The sequence below is a fragment of the Myxine glutinosa genome, chromosome 1, assembly GCF_964187855.1.
Source record: "Myxine glutinosa chromosome 1, kmMyxGlut1.1, whole genome shotgun sequence".
NCBI lineage: Eukaryota > Metazoa > Chordata > Myxini > Myxiniformes > Myxinidae > Myxine > Myxine glutinosa.
Window position 1 is genome coordinate 268560873 of NC_136261.1, and position 16242 is coordinate 268577114.

The 16242-nt window shown below is 42.1% G+C and overlaps 1 protein-coding gene across 1 annotated transcript in view; it reads right to left on the reverse strand.

Annotated features, from left to right (window-relative positions):
* Nucleotides 1-16242, reverse strand: part of LOC137439711 (corticotropin-releasing factor receptor 2-like) — a 318876-nt gene that overhangs the window by 179631 nt on the left and 123003 nt on the right. Inside the window, exons 9-10 of the mRNA XM_078786781.1 lie at nt 834-912; nt 651-736 (exon numbers count right to left, since the gene is read on the reverse strand). Coding sequence (XP_078642907.1) covers nt 651-736; nt 834-912 — 165 coding nt within the window. The remainder of the gene's footprint in view (nt 1-650; nt 737-833; nt 913-16242) is intronic.

Here is a 16242-nt window from a genome sequence, read left to right on the forward strand (position 1 = left end):
GCGGAGGTACGCTCTCCACTGAGTGCCGTTCTAGTTTCTCTTGTCAAGAATCATCATCAAGAAAGAGTGTGTCATCTATGTTATAAAAAGAGCCGTGTCTGTCTGTCTGTTTGTTTGTTGTGTTATAACTTGAGAACGGATTAACGGATTTCAATAAATACAACTACGGTGGATTCGGGTAACTTCCAGGAGTGTTTGTGATCCAATAACAATTATTTAATTTTTTTATGGGTACGTGGATTGACATGCGTTTCAAAACTTCAAATACAAACACGTGACGTTAGTTATCCCTGCACGGAAAGCAGGATCTCCCAGAAATCCTTTTTTATTTTCTTCCCCCATAGATTAGCCATCGCAGAAAAGATTGGTATTTCCGTCAGCGAAGCGACGGGTCTTATATTCTAGTGATTATGTAAAGAAAGAACTAACATCATGTGGTAATACTGATTTAATGTGCGATCGTTCAAAATAAAGTCGAAACTGTGAAGTTATTCAGGGTTGAATTTTTCCTATTTGAAGACCTTAAAACTCATGTAATATAGCCTTAAAAGAATCCACGATCTCACAGCATGATTTCAACAAAGACAAGGGAACAATTGAATGGCAAACATGAATGCACAATTCTGTATGAGATGTGTGAGCATAACAACCTGTATTGAATTGTCTCGGAGGTTTTAGATGCTCTTAGCTTGGTCATTAGAATCCGCACAATGTTGAAGAGGAACACGAAATTCACCTGTGTGAAAGAAAGTTAGTTTGAACACAAACTGTGATGTTCCAAATTAATATCTTTTAAGGATATTAAAAAGCAAGGCAACACCTATTATTCTTACCAACAACACCAAGATGATAGGTCCTTGATAGATGTAATCGATGTACTTGTATGTCCCAGGGTCCTCACCAAACCAGCATCTGTAACAAAATATCCAATGATTCGTGCTTTTAAAAGACATCCCTGAATTAGATACACAAGATCTAATTGACTCCAATACTCCAATATTGTCGCTCATCATGTTCATTGCTGTTATTATCCTGCGCTCGCGAAGCGAAAAGCGGAGTTAAGCGATCGATCGGTCGTTTATGTACATACATACGTGTCTGCATTTTGTTAAGAGTGTACATTTAAAACCGTTCAGCTGAGGAAATTTAAACTTTACCACATGTTACATGAGCATTTGATATAGCGGTGTTGAGGTCAACATATGCCAAAAGGTCAACATAGGTCAGATTTCTAAACTTCTCAATTTTCATCTGATTGACTTGAAATTTGAAGAGGATTTGCAATCAGGTCACTGGATTCAACCACCAAATATGTTTGAGGTCAACATAGGCCAAAAAGTCAACATAGGCCGGAATTTTTAACATTGTCAATTTTCATCCGATTGATTTTAAATTTGAACAGGATTTTCATATCAGCTAAATGAATTCAACTACCAACTATTTCTGAGGTTAATGTAAATCAAAAGTTAAGCATAGGCCAAAATTCTAAAAATGTCAATTTTCATCCGATTGACTTGAAATTTGAAGAGTATTTGCATATAACGTCATGGATTTCAACCACCAATTATTTTTGAGGTCAAAGGGCAACATAGGCCTCAGTTATAAAATTGATCGGATGACCACGTCATACCTGAGCACTCCGTCCTCATTTTCAATGATCGCTTTTCATTAGTACAACCATGATGTTTTTTTCTGAGAGTGAGATATTGAAGTTTTTGCAGATGTGCCAATGGATTAATCCACACACTTTGTTATGCCTTTGTATATACAGCTGTTCTGACATGAGTCTTTTACATCCCAATAGGAGGTGGCTCATGCTTCCTGTTTCTATCTGACAGAACCTACGGTCCTACACTTGTCAGATTGATTCAGTCTTGCCATATTCTTGATGCCATTGGTGTAGTGTTCTTGGTCTTGGGCATTTATTATGACTCGTTCTCCACCCCAGTCAAGCTGACCTCTTCTTAGCCACTCCAATGGGCCTTCTTTTTCTATTCCCAATCTATCAAGCTCTTTTTAAAAATCTTCCTGCTCTTTTGCCATTCTCCCATCCTGCTCTTTTGACAATGTATATTTGTTGATATTTGGTTTTATGCTTTCCCTCCGTCTTCTTTGCCATCATTAGACCTGTATTAGTTGTTCTTCTATTAACACTTGCTCGTGGAAATGTTTTGCAAGGTGAGTTAGGGATACCTTTTTCTGGCATTTTGGCTTCGTGTTTGTGTACAAACTGAATTAGGTAATCCATTGAGCTTTTTACATACTTGGCCAATCCTATAATTGTCATTATAGTGCACATGGTTTAGCTCAATCAGATCACCTCCTCCTTCTTGTCTCAGCAGGTACATTCTTGGGATGCACTGTTTTTTCAACATTTTGGGAATAGTGAGGATTTCCTTTTTTTGGTATTGAGCATTTTGATTTCCAATTGTGGCCAGTTTACTATTTCACAACTGTTTTGGGACACTGGTACTGTGAGTTGGTTTATAGCTTTGATTTTGTTTCTTGGGGAGAGGTATGTTTTCAGGATTACAGTCATACCCCGTTTTACGCCTTTTCGACCTACGTCAAATCCGACTTTACGCCACTCTTCTGGAGTAAATTTCAGTTCAGCGACGGTCATTATGTGCGACTTTACGTCACTCCTACGGACGTGAAAAAAATTAATTTTTCCTTAAAAATATATTTAAAATAAATAAAATAGTACATAAATTAACAATAAAAGAAGCTAAAAAACCATTTAAAATACAATAAAAAGCACATTAAAAATATTTTAAAATGTACGTACAGTATACTGTATGTACACGCAGCTGCTGGTTCTCATTCAAAACAGAGGCGACGTACAGTATTCCTTTACTGTGTCTGTGTTAGCCATGGGTCCTAAGAAGGATAGTGCTAGTGTTTCCAAGCGTAATGTGGTTACGATGGAAGATAAGTTAAATCTGATTAAAAGGAATGAAAAAGGTGAAAAAGTGTCGGTGATAGCACATAGACCTTATCGCGAATCGGAACCGCAATGCGTCATGGGATCGGAAAGGGGCAATAGCGCCGCCGGCGGTTGCTGTCACTTTGACAGACTGCTTGTTTACATTGACACACTACGTGATCCTTACCACTTTAAACTACTTTTAGGACTTTTTTACTGTGACAAATTAACTGTGAACTGTGATCAGCTCATGAGCCAGTATTTGCAAGCCAAGGACACCGTCGCAAAACTTAAAGCCGCCATTGCAGTATGTAACAAGAAGCTTACTGTTTCGGACATAGCAAACTGTGATGAACTTGTGAAACTTTATACAGGTTCACCTAGTTATGACCTGTTTAAGTGGTTATTAGCAGAAGTATCCCCTCATGCACAGAACCTTCATTATTATAAGGGGAAATTATCAATGGAAGACAAGACCTGGCAAATAAACAATACTACAAAACTCGGAGTTAAGCGATCTCAATCTTTAGAGGATCAACTACTCATGACACTCATGAAGCTTCGGCTTAATCTTCGTGAGGAGGACCTCGCATTTCGCTTTGGATTAGGACAAAGCACCTTCTCCCAAGTTTTGTTTGCAAGTGTACAGCCAATATAAGTCAAGACCTACTCTCAAGTGGTCACTGGATTCAACTTGTTGGTATTACACCTAGCAGAACAATTTCATACATTTCCAAACCTACAGGAGGAAACACGTCGGACAAAAAAATTGTAAAGATGACGAACATTGTGGACAAGTTCCAGCCCGGCGATATTTGTATGGCCGATCGAGGTTTCAACATTCAGGAACTGTTCTTGCATAAGCAGGTTGTTTCTCTTCTCCAATGGGAACCCCCCTTTCCCTCAAATATTTCTTTAAATCGCTGGATTTTAATGCCAAAAAACGCTGAATTTCTTTCACATTAGCCATCTTGCTTTCCGTAAACACAGCGTCGATCGTAGACAGACGCTTCCTCTTCTGGGTTCGTGTTTACGTTTGCCCCCTTTTCGATCCCATCATGCTTTGCGGTGGAGCGCCCTCTGTTTATATTTACCGATTCGCGATAAGGTCTATGCCTTAGGGCTGCCATGGTCGACGGTATCGACCATCATTCATGATAGGGAACGTATTCTCGCATACGTCACTGAAAAAGCGCCGCCGGCTAAGACTGCTAAAATGTGTGTTTGTGTTCAGAAGAGACGCCAGGTTTAAGGTGAATAACATAATCTTATTAATTTTATTTATTATTCTTTACAAATTCATTTATTAATTGTGTTCATTACTCATTAAAAAATATGACTAAAATGTGTTTTTAGTGTTCTTTAAGGTTTAGCGATAGTTATATACTTTCGCGAGTTATTTACTCAAGTTTTACGGTGTTTGTCTCATTTTAAGGCATTTTTATGGCATTACGCCCGGTTTACGTCAAAAACCGAGTTACGTCACGGCTTATGGAACCAATTAATGACGTAGGCCAGGGTATTACTGTACCTTTTTTTGACACAGGTATTCTTTAGCAATCATTGTTTTGCACATTTGTTTATGACAGATTTGGTTACAATCTTCTACTCAGATGTACACTACATGGCCAAAAGTATGTGGACACCCGAACATCACACTCACATGTGCTCGTCAAACATCACATTCCAAAATCATGGGCATTAATATGGAGTTGGTCCCCCCTTTGCTGCTATAACAGCCTCCACTCTTCTAGGGATTTGCTTCCATTCAGCCACAACAGCATTAGTTGGGTCGGGCACTGATGTTGGGCGATTAGGCCTGGCTCGCAGTCGGCGTTCCAATTCATCCAAAAGGTATACATCAGCTCGATGGGGCTGAGGTCAGGACTCTGTGCAGGCCAGTCAAGTTCTTCCACACCGATCTCGACAAACCATTTCTGTATGGACTTCGCTTTGTGCATGGGAGCATTGTCATGCTGAAACAGGAAAGGGCCTTCCCCAAACTGTTGCCACAAAGATGGAAGCACACAATCGTCTAGAATGTCATTGTATGCTGGAGCATTAAGATTTCCCTTCACTGGAACTAAGGGGCATAGCCCGAACCATGAAAAACAGCCCCAGACCATTATTCCTTCTCCACCAAACTTTGCAGTTGGCACTATGCATTCGAGCAGGCAGCGTTCTCCTGGCATCCGCCAAACCCAGATTCGTCTGTCGGACTCCCAGATGGTGAAGCATGATTCATCACTCCAGAGAACACGTTTCCACTGCTCAAGAGTCCAATGTCGGCGAGCTTTACACCACTCCAGCCGAAGCTTGGAATTGCACATGGTGATCTGAGGCTTGTGTGCGGCTGCTCAGCCATGGAAACCCATTTCATGAAGCTCCCGATGAACAGTTGTTGTGCTGATGTTGCTTCCAGAGGCAGTTTGGAACTCGGTATTGAGTGTTGTAACTGATGACAGACGATTTTTACGCACTACGCGCTTCAGCACTCTGCGGTCCCATTCTGTGAGCTTGTGTTGGCTACCACTTCGTGGCTGAGCTGTTGTTGCTCCTAGACGTTTCCACTTCACAATAACAGCACTTACAGTTGACCAGGGCAGCTCCAGCAGGGCAGAAATTTGACGAACTGACTTGTTGGAAAGGTGGCATGCTATGACGATGCCACGTTGAAAGTCACTGAGCTCTTTAATATGGCCCATTCTACTGTCAATGTTTGTCTATGGAGATTGCATGGCTGTGTGTTTGATGATATATACCTGCCAGCAATGGGAGTGGCTGAAAGAGCCGAATCCAATAATTAGAAGGGGTGTCCGCATACTTTTGGCCATATAGTGTATTTCTATGATGGTTTGTTTTCTCGTTCCTATATTGTTGTATCTGGGTCGATGTCCTTTGTCCATTTTTATTGGTCTACCTTGTACGAATGTGCACTTGACACACTTGTGGAGGCCAAATTGCATTTGAATGTCCTACCATATTACTACCATATTACTAGTTTTAGTTGTTCTGCAAAAAAATTTTGTCATTCAGTGCAGAGTTTTAAATGATCCATATCCAGATTTGTCACCTTTCTGGTTCCTTTGACCGTTCTTCTATTGGAGTTATGGGTGTATCCTTGTCCTTGCTCATTAATGAGGTTATTCAGTGCGTCCAGGGCCATACAAAACAGGGATGGGTGGGGAGAAGGCCGTCACTGTTGAAGATACTGCATCATATTGTCACTCCTAGTATTTTGACCTTTCCTCCTGAGTGCTGTGATATTAAAGTAGTATTCCAGTGCACCATTACATTTTCAAATAGTGTGTTTTTGGGGGAATTATCCTGTACACCTGTATGAATTTAACACCCACAATGCATTTCCCTCCAATATGGAATGCTATGAGCTTGAAGTGGTCTGGTGACAGCTTACTTTCACCTTCAAATAATTCCATATTTGAGCAATATTCCTCATGATTCGTCAATATGATAGAGAAGTTCAGCATATTTTTGGAAAATAATTGGAAAATCCATGCCATATTGAAATTCAGTATCTGTTTTTGTGACTATAAACTTAAATATAACACTTTTGATCATTACTGCATCATAAAAACTGACTTGAAATGCTATACAAATAAACACAAGAATGACATGCTTTATAAGACATCCCCGTTTAACTTAATGCGTTTTGATCGAAAATGGTGAAAGGACCCAAAGTTCACAAAGAACAGCCAATATACTGCAGAGATCAAAATTCACAATGGATATTACAACAGACAAAGGAAAGGACCATCTGAGTCAATAACATCTCTGATAACATATCCACCTCTAATTATACTACTGACTACTTTCAAAGACTCACAGGGTACTTATAAGTTGCAGGTAAGCCTGTATAAAGCTGGAGGAACTTGTACGTGTATCACATGCTTGACACGGAGATTAAAGAGCATTAGTGTGAATTTAAAGGAATTACAAGCATATTAGCAGACGACAGACAAGTCAACACCGTTTGAAACTTAAAACTGTAATCCCAGCATGATGAGCTATGAGCTCAGATAGGAATGCTAAACAGGTCAGCTGACAGTGATGTAAGCCAATATCAATTTGAACTGTGCGTCCATGGCTATATTTTGTAAAATAAGAAAAGAGTACAAGTGTTAACGCAAATAATATATGTAAGTAAAGTCATGGAATCGATCATTGCAGCAGACTCAAAATTAATCTTTTGCTAATGCTCGAAAATCCGATCATCAGTTCAGTTTTCACACAAATCATTCCACCCTGGGACATGCTTTTTCTTTGTCAATAACAATGTATGGATGCCCTCAATCTCAAACAGGTCAAGGCCATCTCACTGAACATCTTGTATTTAATTCTGTCTGGCACCCTGCCCTGCTTTCCAAACTGTCAGATACTGTGATCCAGTTCCCTCTCTTAGAATGGCTATCTAATTTCCTGCACAATTGTAAGAAGAATGTTACTTTCGATGCAATTCCCTCATATGCCCTACTTCTAGAAGCTGGCATCACTCAATATCTCATTCTGAGACAAATCCTGTTCTTGGTTTACATCAGTGACCAATTCTCCTCACGAGAAAACATTGTGTTCCTTTGCAGACAACTCCACTCTGTGCAGGATAGATCCTCACCTCTCCACCAAGAAAAATGTGGCAGCATCCCTCTCTGCCAATGTTGACAAAAGCAATTGGTTGTCTACCTGAAAGGTATATAATTATATATTATATATATATATATATATATAATTATTTTTTTTTTTTTTTTTTTTTTTTTGCAGGATAGACTCATATTTTCACTTTGTCACTTCAAAAGGACAAACCACTCTATTTCTGTGGCCAGTTACAATCTTTCTTGAGTTGATCATATTTCCAAGCTGACCTTTAAAGTTGACCACGAACGTGGAATACTCAACAGCACCAAGTTTTTTTGTTTTTTTTTGTATACAAGATCGAAGCTCGTGTAAGAGCTAACATTAATCACAAAAACACAAACGGACACATAAAACATATAAAAAGGGAGCGGGGAACAAGATTGGGAGAGAGGGGGAAGCACACAAGTACAACATTTGAGAGCATGGACATCGGGAGATCTGAGGGAGGGAGAGGGCTTGGGGTGAAGAGGCGTGGGAAGGGGGGGGGGGGGGGTTGCGAGAGGTATAAAACACGTGGACACTGCTAGGTCTTCCAGGAAAGAAGTCGGGATTTCAAAAAAGTGGATCTGGGGTAAATTAACAGGGGTAGAAAAGATCAAGGTTTTGGATGTGCGAAGATAAGAGATGGTGGTGAACAGCTGTTTTAAAGACCTGGAGGGAGGAGTGGGATTGAAGAGAGTGAGGGAGTTTGTTCCAGAGGCCGGAGTAAAGAGGAATGAAGGAGTGAAGGCGAGCAGAGAGTCTTTATTTTGGCAGTTTCACCACAACAGGGTTGCTGGCAGATCTTGTGCGACCTGTAGGATTATTTGGGGGACAGAGCACAGACAGAGCTGGGGGAGCAAGGCCGGAGAGGAGTCCGTAGAAGACAGAAAGATCACCAACCTGTCTGCGGTGAGCGAGTCAAAGGCCCTCAGAGTTAGCTTCATCGCAGGAGTTTCCAATGATTCTGAAAGCTTTGGTTTCAACAGCGTGAAGCGAGCTAGGTGTGATGCAGGAGCACCAGCCCAGAGGGGAGAGCAGTATTCCATTGAGCTGCGGATGAATGCCTTGTATGTGGTGAGGAGCTCAGGTGTGCCAAAGAAGGACTTCACATGACGGAGGATGCCCAGTCGGCGACTGGCTTTGGAGGCCAGCTTGGAAATGTGGCTTTCCCTGGAAAGGTCATGGCAGACAGTGAGACCCAAGAGCTTGAGTGACAGAACTTATTGGACAGGAATGTTGAGAAAGTAGATGGGAGGGTTGTCCAGGCGGTCTTTTCGGAGAGACATAGTGAGATTGTGAGATTTGTCAGGATTGAAAGACATGTTTCACTTGTTTGACCAGTCTGTGATTTTGTCCAGGTCTGCAGAGAATGAGGAGGCTACAGAGAGTGGAGTCAGCAGCAAAGAGACAGAGAAGATTTTCCAGAGAGAGATAATTGATGAAGACGAGAAAAAGCACAGGGCCCAAAACACTGCCTTGGGGAACTCCAGCCTGAACAGGAAGGGGAGATGAGAGAAATCCATTCAGGGCCACACGTTGACTACGACCAGAGAGGAAGTCCACAAGCCAATCGTGGAGATTTCCATAGATACCATAGGAGGAGAGTTTGGTGAGCAGAGCGGGGTACCAGACCATATCGAAGGCACGTCATATGTCAAGGGAGACAGCTCTAATTTCCTGTTTGACATTGAGGACCTCTATGCATTGTTGAGACAGCAGAAGCAGCATGTCCAGAGTAGAGTGACCTGGTCTGAAACCATATTGATGATCAGAGATCAAGCCATTGGAGAAGAGGAAGAATTTGATATCCAAAGCAATGATGGATTCCCTGACTTTGCTGATAATTGGGAGCAGGCTGATTGGTCTGTAGTTGCAAGGATCTCTTTTTGCACATTTTTTGTTCAAAGCGGTAATGTTGGCTGATTTCCAAGCTGATGGCAGATGACCTGGAGAAAAAGAGAGGATAAAGAGAACAGAGAGAGGGTGTGAAAGAGAGGCAGAGCAGGATTTTAGGTCCACTGGTCCAGTTGCAGAATCAGAGCCGAGGATTGACAGAAACTTCTCCACCTTGTCAGGAGAGAAGGACACAGAGTCCAGGAGCAGCTGGGTACGACTGGGTACGGTGGGTACAGAGAGGGATGGGTTTGGGACATAAGATTTTGAGGCAAACACAGAGTTGAGGCATTCAGTTTTTTCACGTGCGGTGTCAGCTGTGTAGCCGTTTGAGGTAAGGGGGGGGGGGGGGAATGGAGGGAGAACAAACACCAGAAACTGTCTTGACTGTCTTTCCCTCATGGTCCCCCTGTACTGTGTTCCTGGATGTCTTTTTGTTCAATGTGTTTTCATGAATGTTTCCCCCTGTACTGTCTTTCCCTCGCGGTCCCCCTGTACTGTCTTTCCCTCGTGGTCCCCCTGTACTGTGTTCCTGGATGTCTTTTTGTTGAATGTGTTTTAATGAATGTTTCCCCCTGTGCTGTCTTTCCCTCGCGGTTGTCAGCTCTTTCACGAGCCTCGATTCAGTATTTAAAAAACAAACAAAAAACAAAAAAAAACACATTTGACCAGACGCCACCAGGATTTGGAGAAGGGAGACAGGTTTGAGAGTTCAGTCTTGAGAGTGGAGAGATATTCTTTCCTGGTTCTCCTGAGGGTAGACACACACGTGTTCTGGGCTTTGTGAAAGAATTCTTCCTCTGCATTCCTCAGCTTGTAATGGTGTATAAGGCATTCCTCCAAGGTGTTATGGAATATGGCATCTCCCATGTGGATTGGTACTGCTGCTTCCCATATTGCTTCCTTTAAGGCCGCTGAATCTCAGGCCAACTGTTTCATTGGCATCTCACGACAAGAAGCTTAAGCTCACAGTCTGATTTTTGTAATCATCGGCAAGCTTTCAATTGTTTCACAATCTCTATTGTTGTCTTGCTCCTCCCTCCCTTTCACCTAGGGACAACGGATTGGTAGAAGTGAGGTGTGAGAGTGGGGGGGAGGGAGGGAGGCATAACTTATTTGATGGCAAAATATATATACAGGGCTATTCAAAAAGATGTCTGCACTTTCAAAACGTTATTTTACAAAAACTACTGATGTTAAATCTATGTTTCATGTACAGATGGAAAGGAAATCTATTAAAGTGCTGTTTTAATTTTTTTTGTTTTAATCTCTTGTTTTTTTTCATGTAATCTTTGTATTTTCCGTTAATGTTTGTTTGTTTGTTTTTGTTCCAGGAAGCTTATGTTCAAAATGGCGGCAGGCAAACAGGAGAAAGCTTTCTGCCAGCAGAGCAAGTCATGAGCTACAGATTGCACAGCCGACAGTTTGGCATGTACTGCGGAAGCACCTAATGATGAAACCCTACAATTTGGAGTTACAGCAAGCACTGACGGCCAATGACAAAGACATTCATTACGATTTTTGCTGTGAAATGCAAGAGATTACAATTTTTGCTTCTACCGACTCCTCTCCGGCCTTGCTCCCCCAGCTCTCTCTGTGCTCTGTCCCCCAAATATTCCTACAAGTCGCACAAGATCTGCCAGCAACCATCTTATGGTTAAACTGCCAAAATCAAGACTCTCTGCTCACCTTCACTCTTTCATTCCTCTTTTCTCCCGCCTCTGGAACAAAGTCCCTCACTCTCTTCAATCCCATTCCTCCCTCCAGGTCTTTAAAACAGCTGTTCACCACCATCTCTTATCTTCCCCCATCCAAAACCTTGATCTTTTCTACCCCCGTCAAAACACCCCAAATCCGCCTTTCAATCCCCAACTTCTTTCCTGAAATTCGTAGTAGGGAAATTCCGAGAAGTGTTCATTTGCTTTATACAGTGTACCCCTCCCTCCTCCCCATCCCTACCCCTTCCACAAATCTACCGATATCCCTGTTCTCTGCTGTTGTTGTGCTTGTGTGCTTCCCTCTCCCTCCCCCTCTTGTTTCCCGTGCCCTTCATTGTATGTTTTATGTGTCTGTGCATGTTTTCATGTTCAATGTGTTAGCTCTTACACGAGCCTTAATTCTGTATACAAAAAAAGAAAAAAAAGAAAACAATGTCAAAAAACTGCCCATAATACGTTCAGCAAAAAACATTAAACGAACTCGTACAATGACCTTAACTGATATTGCAGCATTTTTAATATCCCAGTCATAGCACAAAAGGTTTCTGCTTCCAGTGCTTTGGATCTGAGAATTACCTCTACAATTTTTGACAACACAGGCCACTTAAGTCATTCTTTATTTATTGAATATAAAATTCATGTCTTTTTGAGAGCTGGATTAATGCATGGGCTGACAGAGCCGAGCAGCCTCAAGCAAAACTAATAGTCTCACAGAACTATCAAATAATGTTTTAACGTGTTGAGATACTATTTGCTTCATTAATGCAGATAAAAACAGTTCCGCTTTCCATTGCATTATGCATTTACTATACTTTCTGATACATTAGTGGGAGGTAAGAGCTCGCACCTTGAATATTTTTGGTACCCAGGGCCTCGTGAATTTTTAATTCAGCCCTGGTCCTTGTCCATCTCACATTCCTTCTTTGACAGGATAGCTCAGACATAGCATTGTCATCTTTGAGCTGTCGAGTCTGGGTTTAATTTACAACCCGAGTACAAACTGTCATCCTGATGCATTGCAGGAATGAGAACATACCGTCCTTTAGAGGGGAAGTTTATCCAGCTGTTAAATCTGCTAGTAGACCATGAGCCAGATACTGAAACCCTCTGTATCAACCCCTATTCAGGATTTTCGGAGAAAATGATTTTTAGACACCATATTATATGACCTTTTAATATCCGCTTGACTGCAAAACAAAAAGGATTTTTAGACACCATATTATATGACCTTTTAATATCCGCTTGACTGCAACAAAAAAAAACTGGATGAAAAAAATTACCCGATATGAAACACAGGCTACATTGCACATTTTACGCAACAAAAATATTGAAGCAAATATGAAAGTGGATAATGAATTTGACCTCCAGATATATTTTGTAAAAGTATAAGCCCAAAAAACGATATTCATTTTAAGCTACTGTACATGTTCACTATGCCCAAAATAATAAACAGCATCGAAATCTAATATTTGGTCAGATATTTATATGCCCAAAATTTACTATCAATTTCAAATAGTAACTTGTACTTTCATATAGTCTCCTTCAAAATGTTGTTCTGCAATCGAGTGAACAACACTTGAGTAAATATATTGTTATGTTTGTAGGGGGTAGTGATAATTTAGAACCAGGAGATTTGCATAAATTAGCATGCACCTTCTGTCGCGATGAAGAAGAAGAACCACCATGTAATAAGTACTTGTTTAGCCGGGATGTCGTGTAAGGTGTATCTTCGTTCCCATCACAAGGGGTGGAGTCATGTTAATTAGTTTAGGGATTATGTTAATTAATCCCCTGTGTGTCGTGGCCTCTGTAGTTTGTTCCTTTGTTCCTTATGACAACGCACTAGACACTAGCCAACAATCAGCCCAATGACTCCCCCACTAATTAATAAAACCACCAGAAACCATGCATGAAGCACTCGCGCTGATTATCCCGACGTGGTGAATCGCACAAGACGGGCAGGCCGAGAGCCGCACCCAGAGGGGCAGTGATTGGTCCAGTATTTGATTGACAGAAAGGCCGAGTAAGAAGGGACTCGCTGATTGGGGAGGCAGGCACGGATGATGTCAGAGCAGCGTGTACAAAGTGGTTGGAGCGGAGGACAGTTGTCCTTCTCGTTCTGGACACCAATAGCGAAGGGTCATTGTTGCTGCTCTTGCCTCTTCTGATTTGGAAGCTTCATCGCGGACCGGCCGTGTTGGGACATCTTGCTGGTGGTTGTGCGGAGGAAGAGCCGCGGCCCGGGAGCTGCGGTTTTCCGTGCAAAGCACGGGTGGATGGGCAAGGTTGGGGGGGCGGGCTGCACGCTTGCTGGTTCACCTCGCGCGGGAGGCCTACGTCACACCCATGAGCGCGGCCTAGTGAACGAGGGCATAGTGAGGCCTTTTTCCCGCTAACACCAGAGCCGTGTCTGGACTGTGTGCTCAGGGGAGGGGGGGGGGGGGTCTGGTAGATTTATGTAAGGACAAACTGATCTGAACCTGGATTTAGGTAAGGGAGGACAAAGCACGGAAAGAGCAGAGGGTGGAAAAACCATAAAGGATGCGATAGAAGACAGAGGGAGACCTCCGACCTGTCTGCGATGGCACATTGAGAGGCCCATAGACTCAGTTTCATAGCGGGAGATTCCAATCATCTTGAAGGCCTTGTTTTCCATGACACCAAGCTGAGAAATGTGTGAGGCAGGGGAGCGAACCCAGAGGGGTATCAGTACCCCATCAAGCTGTGGTGGAGAGGAGTTCAGCTGTACCAAAGAAGGACTTTGCACGATGGAAGATGCCCAGTCGGCAGCTGGCTTTGGAGGCCAACTTTGAAATATGGTTTGTCCAACAAAGATCATGGCTGATAGTGAGACCCAGGAGTTTGCATGACCTCACATAACCAGAGCCACGAAGCTTGGGGGGAAGTGATGTAACTTCCCACTCTCGGTATCAGTGACGTCATCGTTATGAGTCCCTTTTCTCTCCGTACTCATTGGGCCTATTAAAGATAAATTTCCTCCTGTCTGTAGCTGCTTGGCTACATCATTTTCTGGAAGTGCCCCTGGTGCCAGTAAGCTGGTACTTATTTTTTCAACCTCGGAAAGATGACAGGCTGAGTCAACCCACCTGAAGTTATTTCAACGACACGACAGGGGCTCAAAGTCAGGACCCCAAGATCTCAAGCCAACCACCTTAACTGTTAAGCCAACACCAGGCTTATTTGCTCATCATTGAAGTATCATCATTCCACAGTGAAGGTCCATACAACTAGTGAGTTGCCTATGTCCGCACAGGATTCTAAACAGGGTGGGATGGAGGAAGACGGCAAAAATGCAAATGGCGCCTCCTGTCATCGAGCCGGCAGGCTGGGAGCAACAATTCAAATGTATTGCCACATCTGGTGTAATATTTAAATACTCTAATGGCCGTGACATGTTCCATTTGAAAATGTTTGTTTGATTATGTGTAGTTTTTTGATGCCGATGGTGCATAACAAAAAATTGTATTGGTGTCAAAGCCAGTGACCAATTGCAAATTAATAGTAGGATTAAATAGTAGTTGAAGGACCTGGAATATAGGATTTTTATAGAAACTTAAGAATCGTAACCTATAGGACCTTGAAGTTGATGATGCAGGAGAAAATGCGACCAATGGCCTCAAAACGTGCTTGCTATATTGAATGGAGGACTCGATGTAATTGATGATGTGTGTTCTAATGTGGTCGCCTACCATTTACCTTATAATAAACCATCACATCACACATTTGTAGTTTTAATTTTATTTTTAAGTGCATTGTTTATATAAAAACGCTGCCACAATAGAATCAAATATCAATGAGCACAGACAGTGTACATTTATAGGTTTAGAGCTTTTGATTCATATATTTAAGTTCACACAACCCACTGGCATAATGCTTAGAGCGTCCACTCTGATTCTGGCAAATCGGTTGTTAGAATCCCGGCCAAGTCATGCCACAGACGTTAAAAATGGTACGTGCTGACTCCTTGCTTGGCGTTAAGAGTTTAAAAGGCACAATGTGGATAAACAACCAGGGGTTAGCTACCATTGCACAGACTTGATTGGTTGACTGGCCTCCTGCATTGAAGTTCCTTGTAAGGGCACTCATATTATTATAGCACTAGAAAAAGTCCGTTAAAAATTACGGGATGGAATAGTTTATTCGACGGTGCAGCCTCGTGACACGGAGGTATATAATATGGAGAGCCAATTGGCCACCTCGCAGCATTAGCCGCCGTGAAGCCACCGGAAATAGTCTGGCGGCCATATTGGGAAGCCGATCGTAAGCCTGTCAAAGCAAAGGCGTGGCGCACTGATGATGCAGCTGGAGCGAATTTTAGGACCGCCGACTATTTAATTAATATAGAATACTAATATTTGAACTGATATTCGGGCTCAGAATCCCGTTCTTTAAGGAAATGGTGTTCATTAAGTTTGAAGTTGATTCTAGACGCATTTTTCCTGGGGAATCCAATGGTTTAGAGCTTGTTTGAAAAAAAAGTGCCCAAAATTACCGCTCGGTGTTCTTTATCGTCCTTCTCATGACCCAATCATCCACTAGTAGGAATAAGAATCCTGACATGTTACACCCCTGTTTAACTCCTGTCTTCACCTTGAACCATTCTGTTGTTTCACCTTGGTCGACGACCGCACATTGAAAGTCTTGGTAAAGGGCTTTTACAAGGTTCACTAATTTTCCAGGTATGCTGTATTTCTCCATTATGACCCAGACTTTCTCTGGGCAAGGAGTCGAAAGCTTTCTAGAAATCTATAAAATTGAGGTACATCGTCGTTTGCCATTCTTTGGCTTGTTCTATAATATTCCTCAATATAAAGATCTGATTTGTTGTCATGTTATATGATGTTACTTAATTCAGTCATTATATTGTAACTAAGATGTGTATGTTTCTATTACCGAGATGTTAGAAACCACGCAGATATAATGATAACCAGAGTTTATTCTACACTGACATGGGTCAGCAACACATCAACAGTGAGTCAGTCACATAAATGACATGAAACGCTGTCATGTAGTTAACCCACACAATTCACAGTTAACCCACAAAACACACCC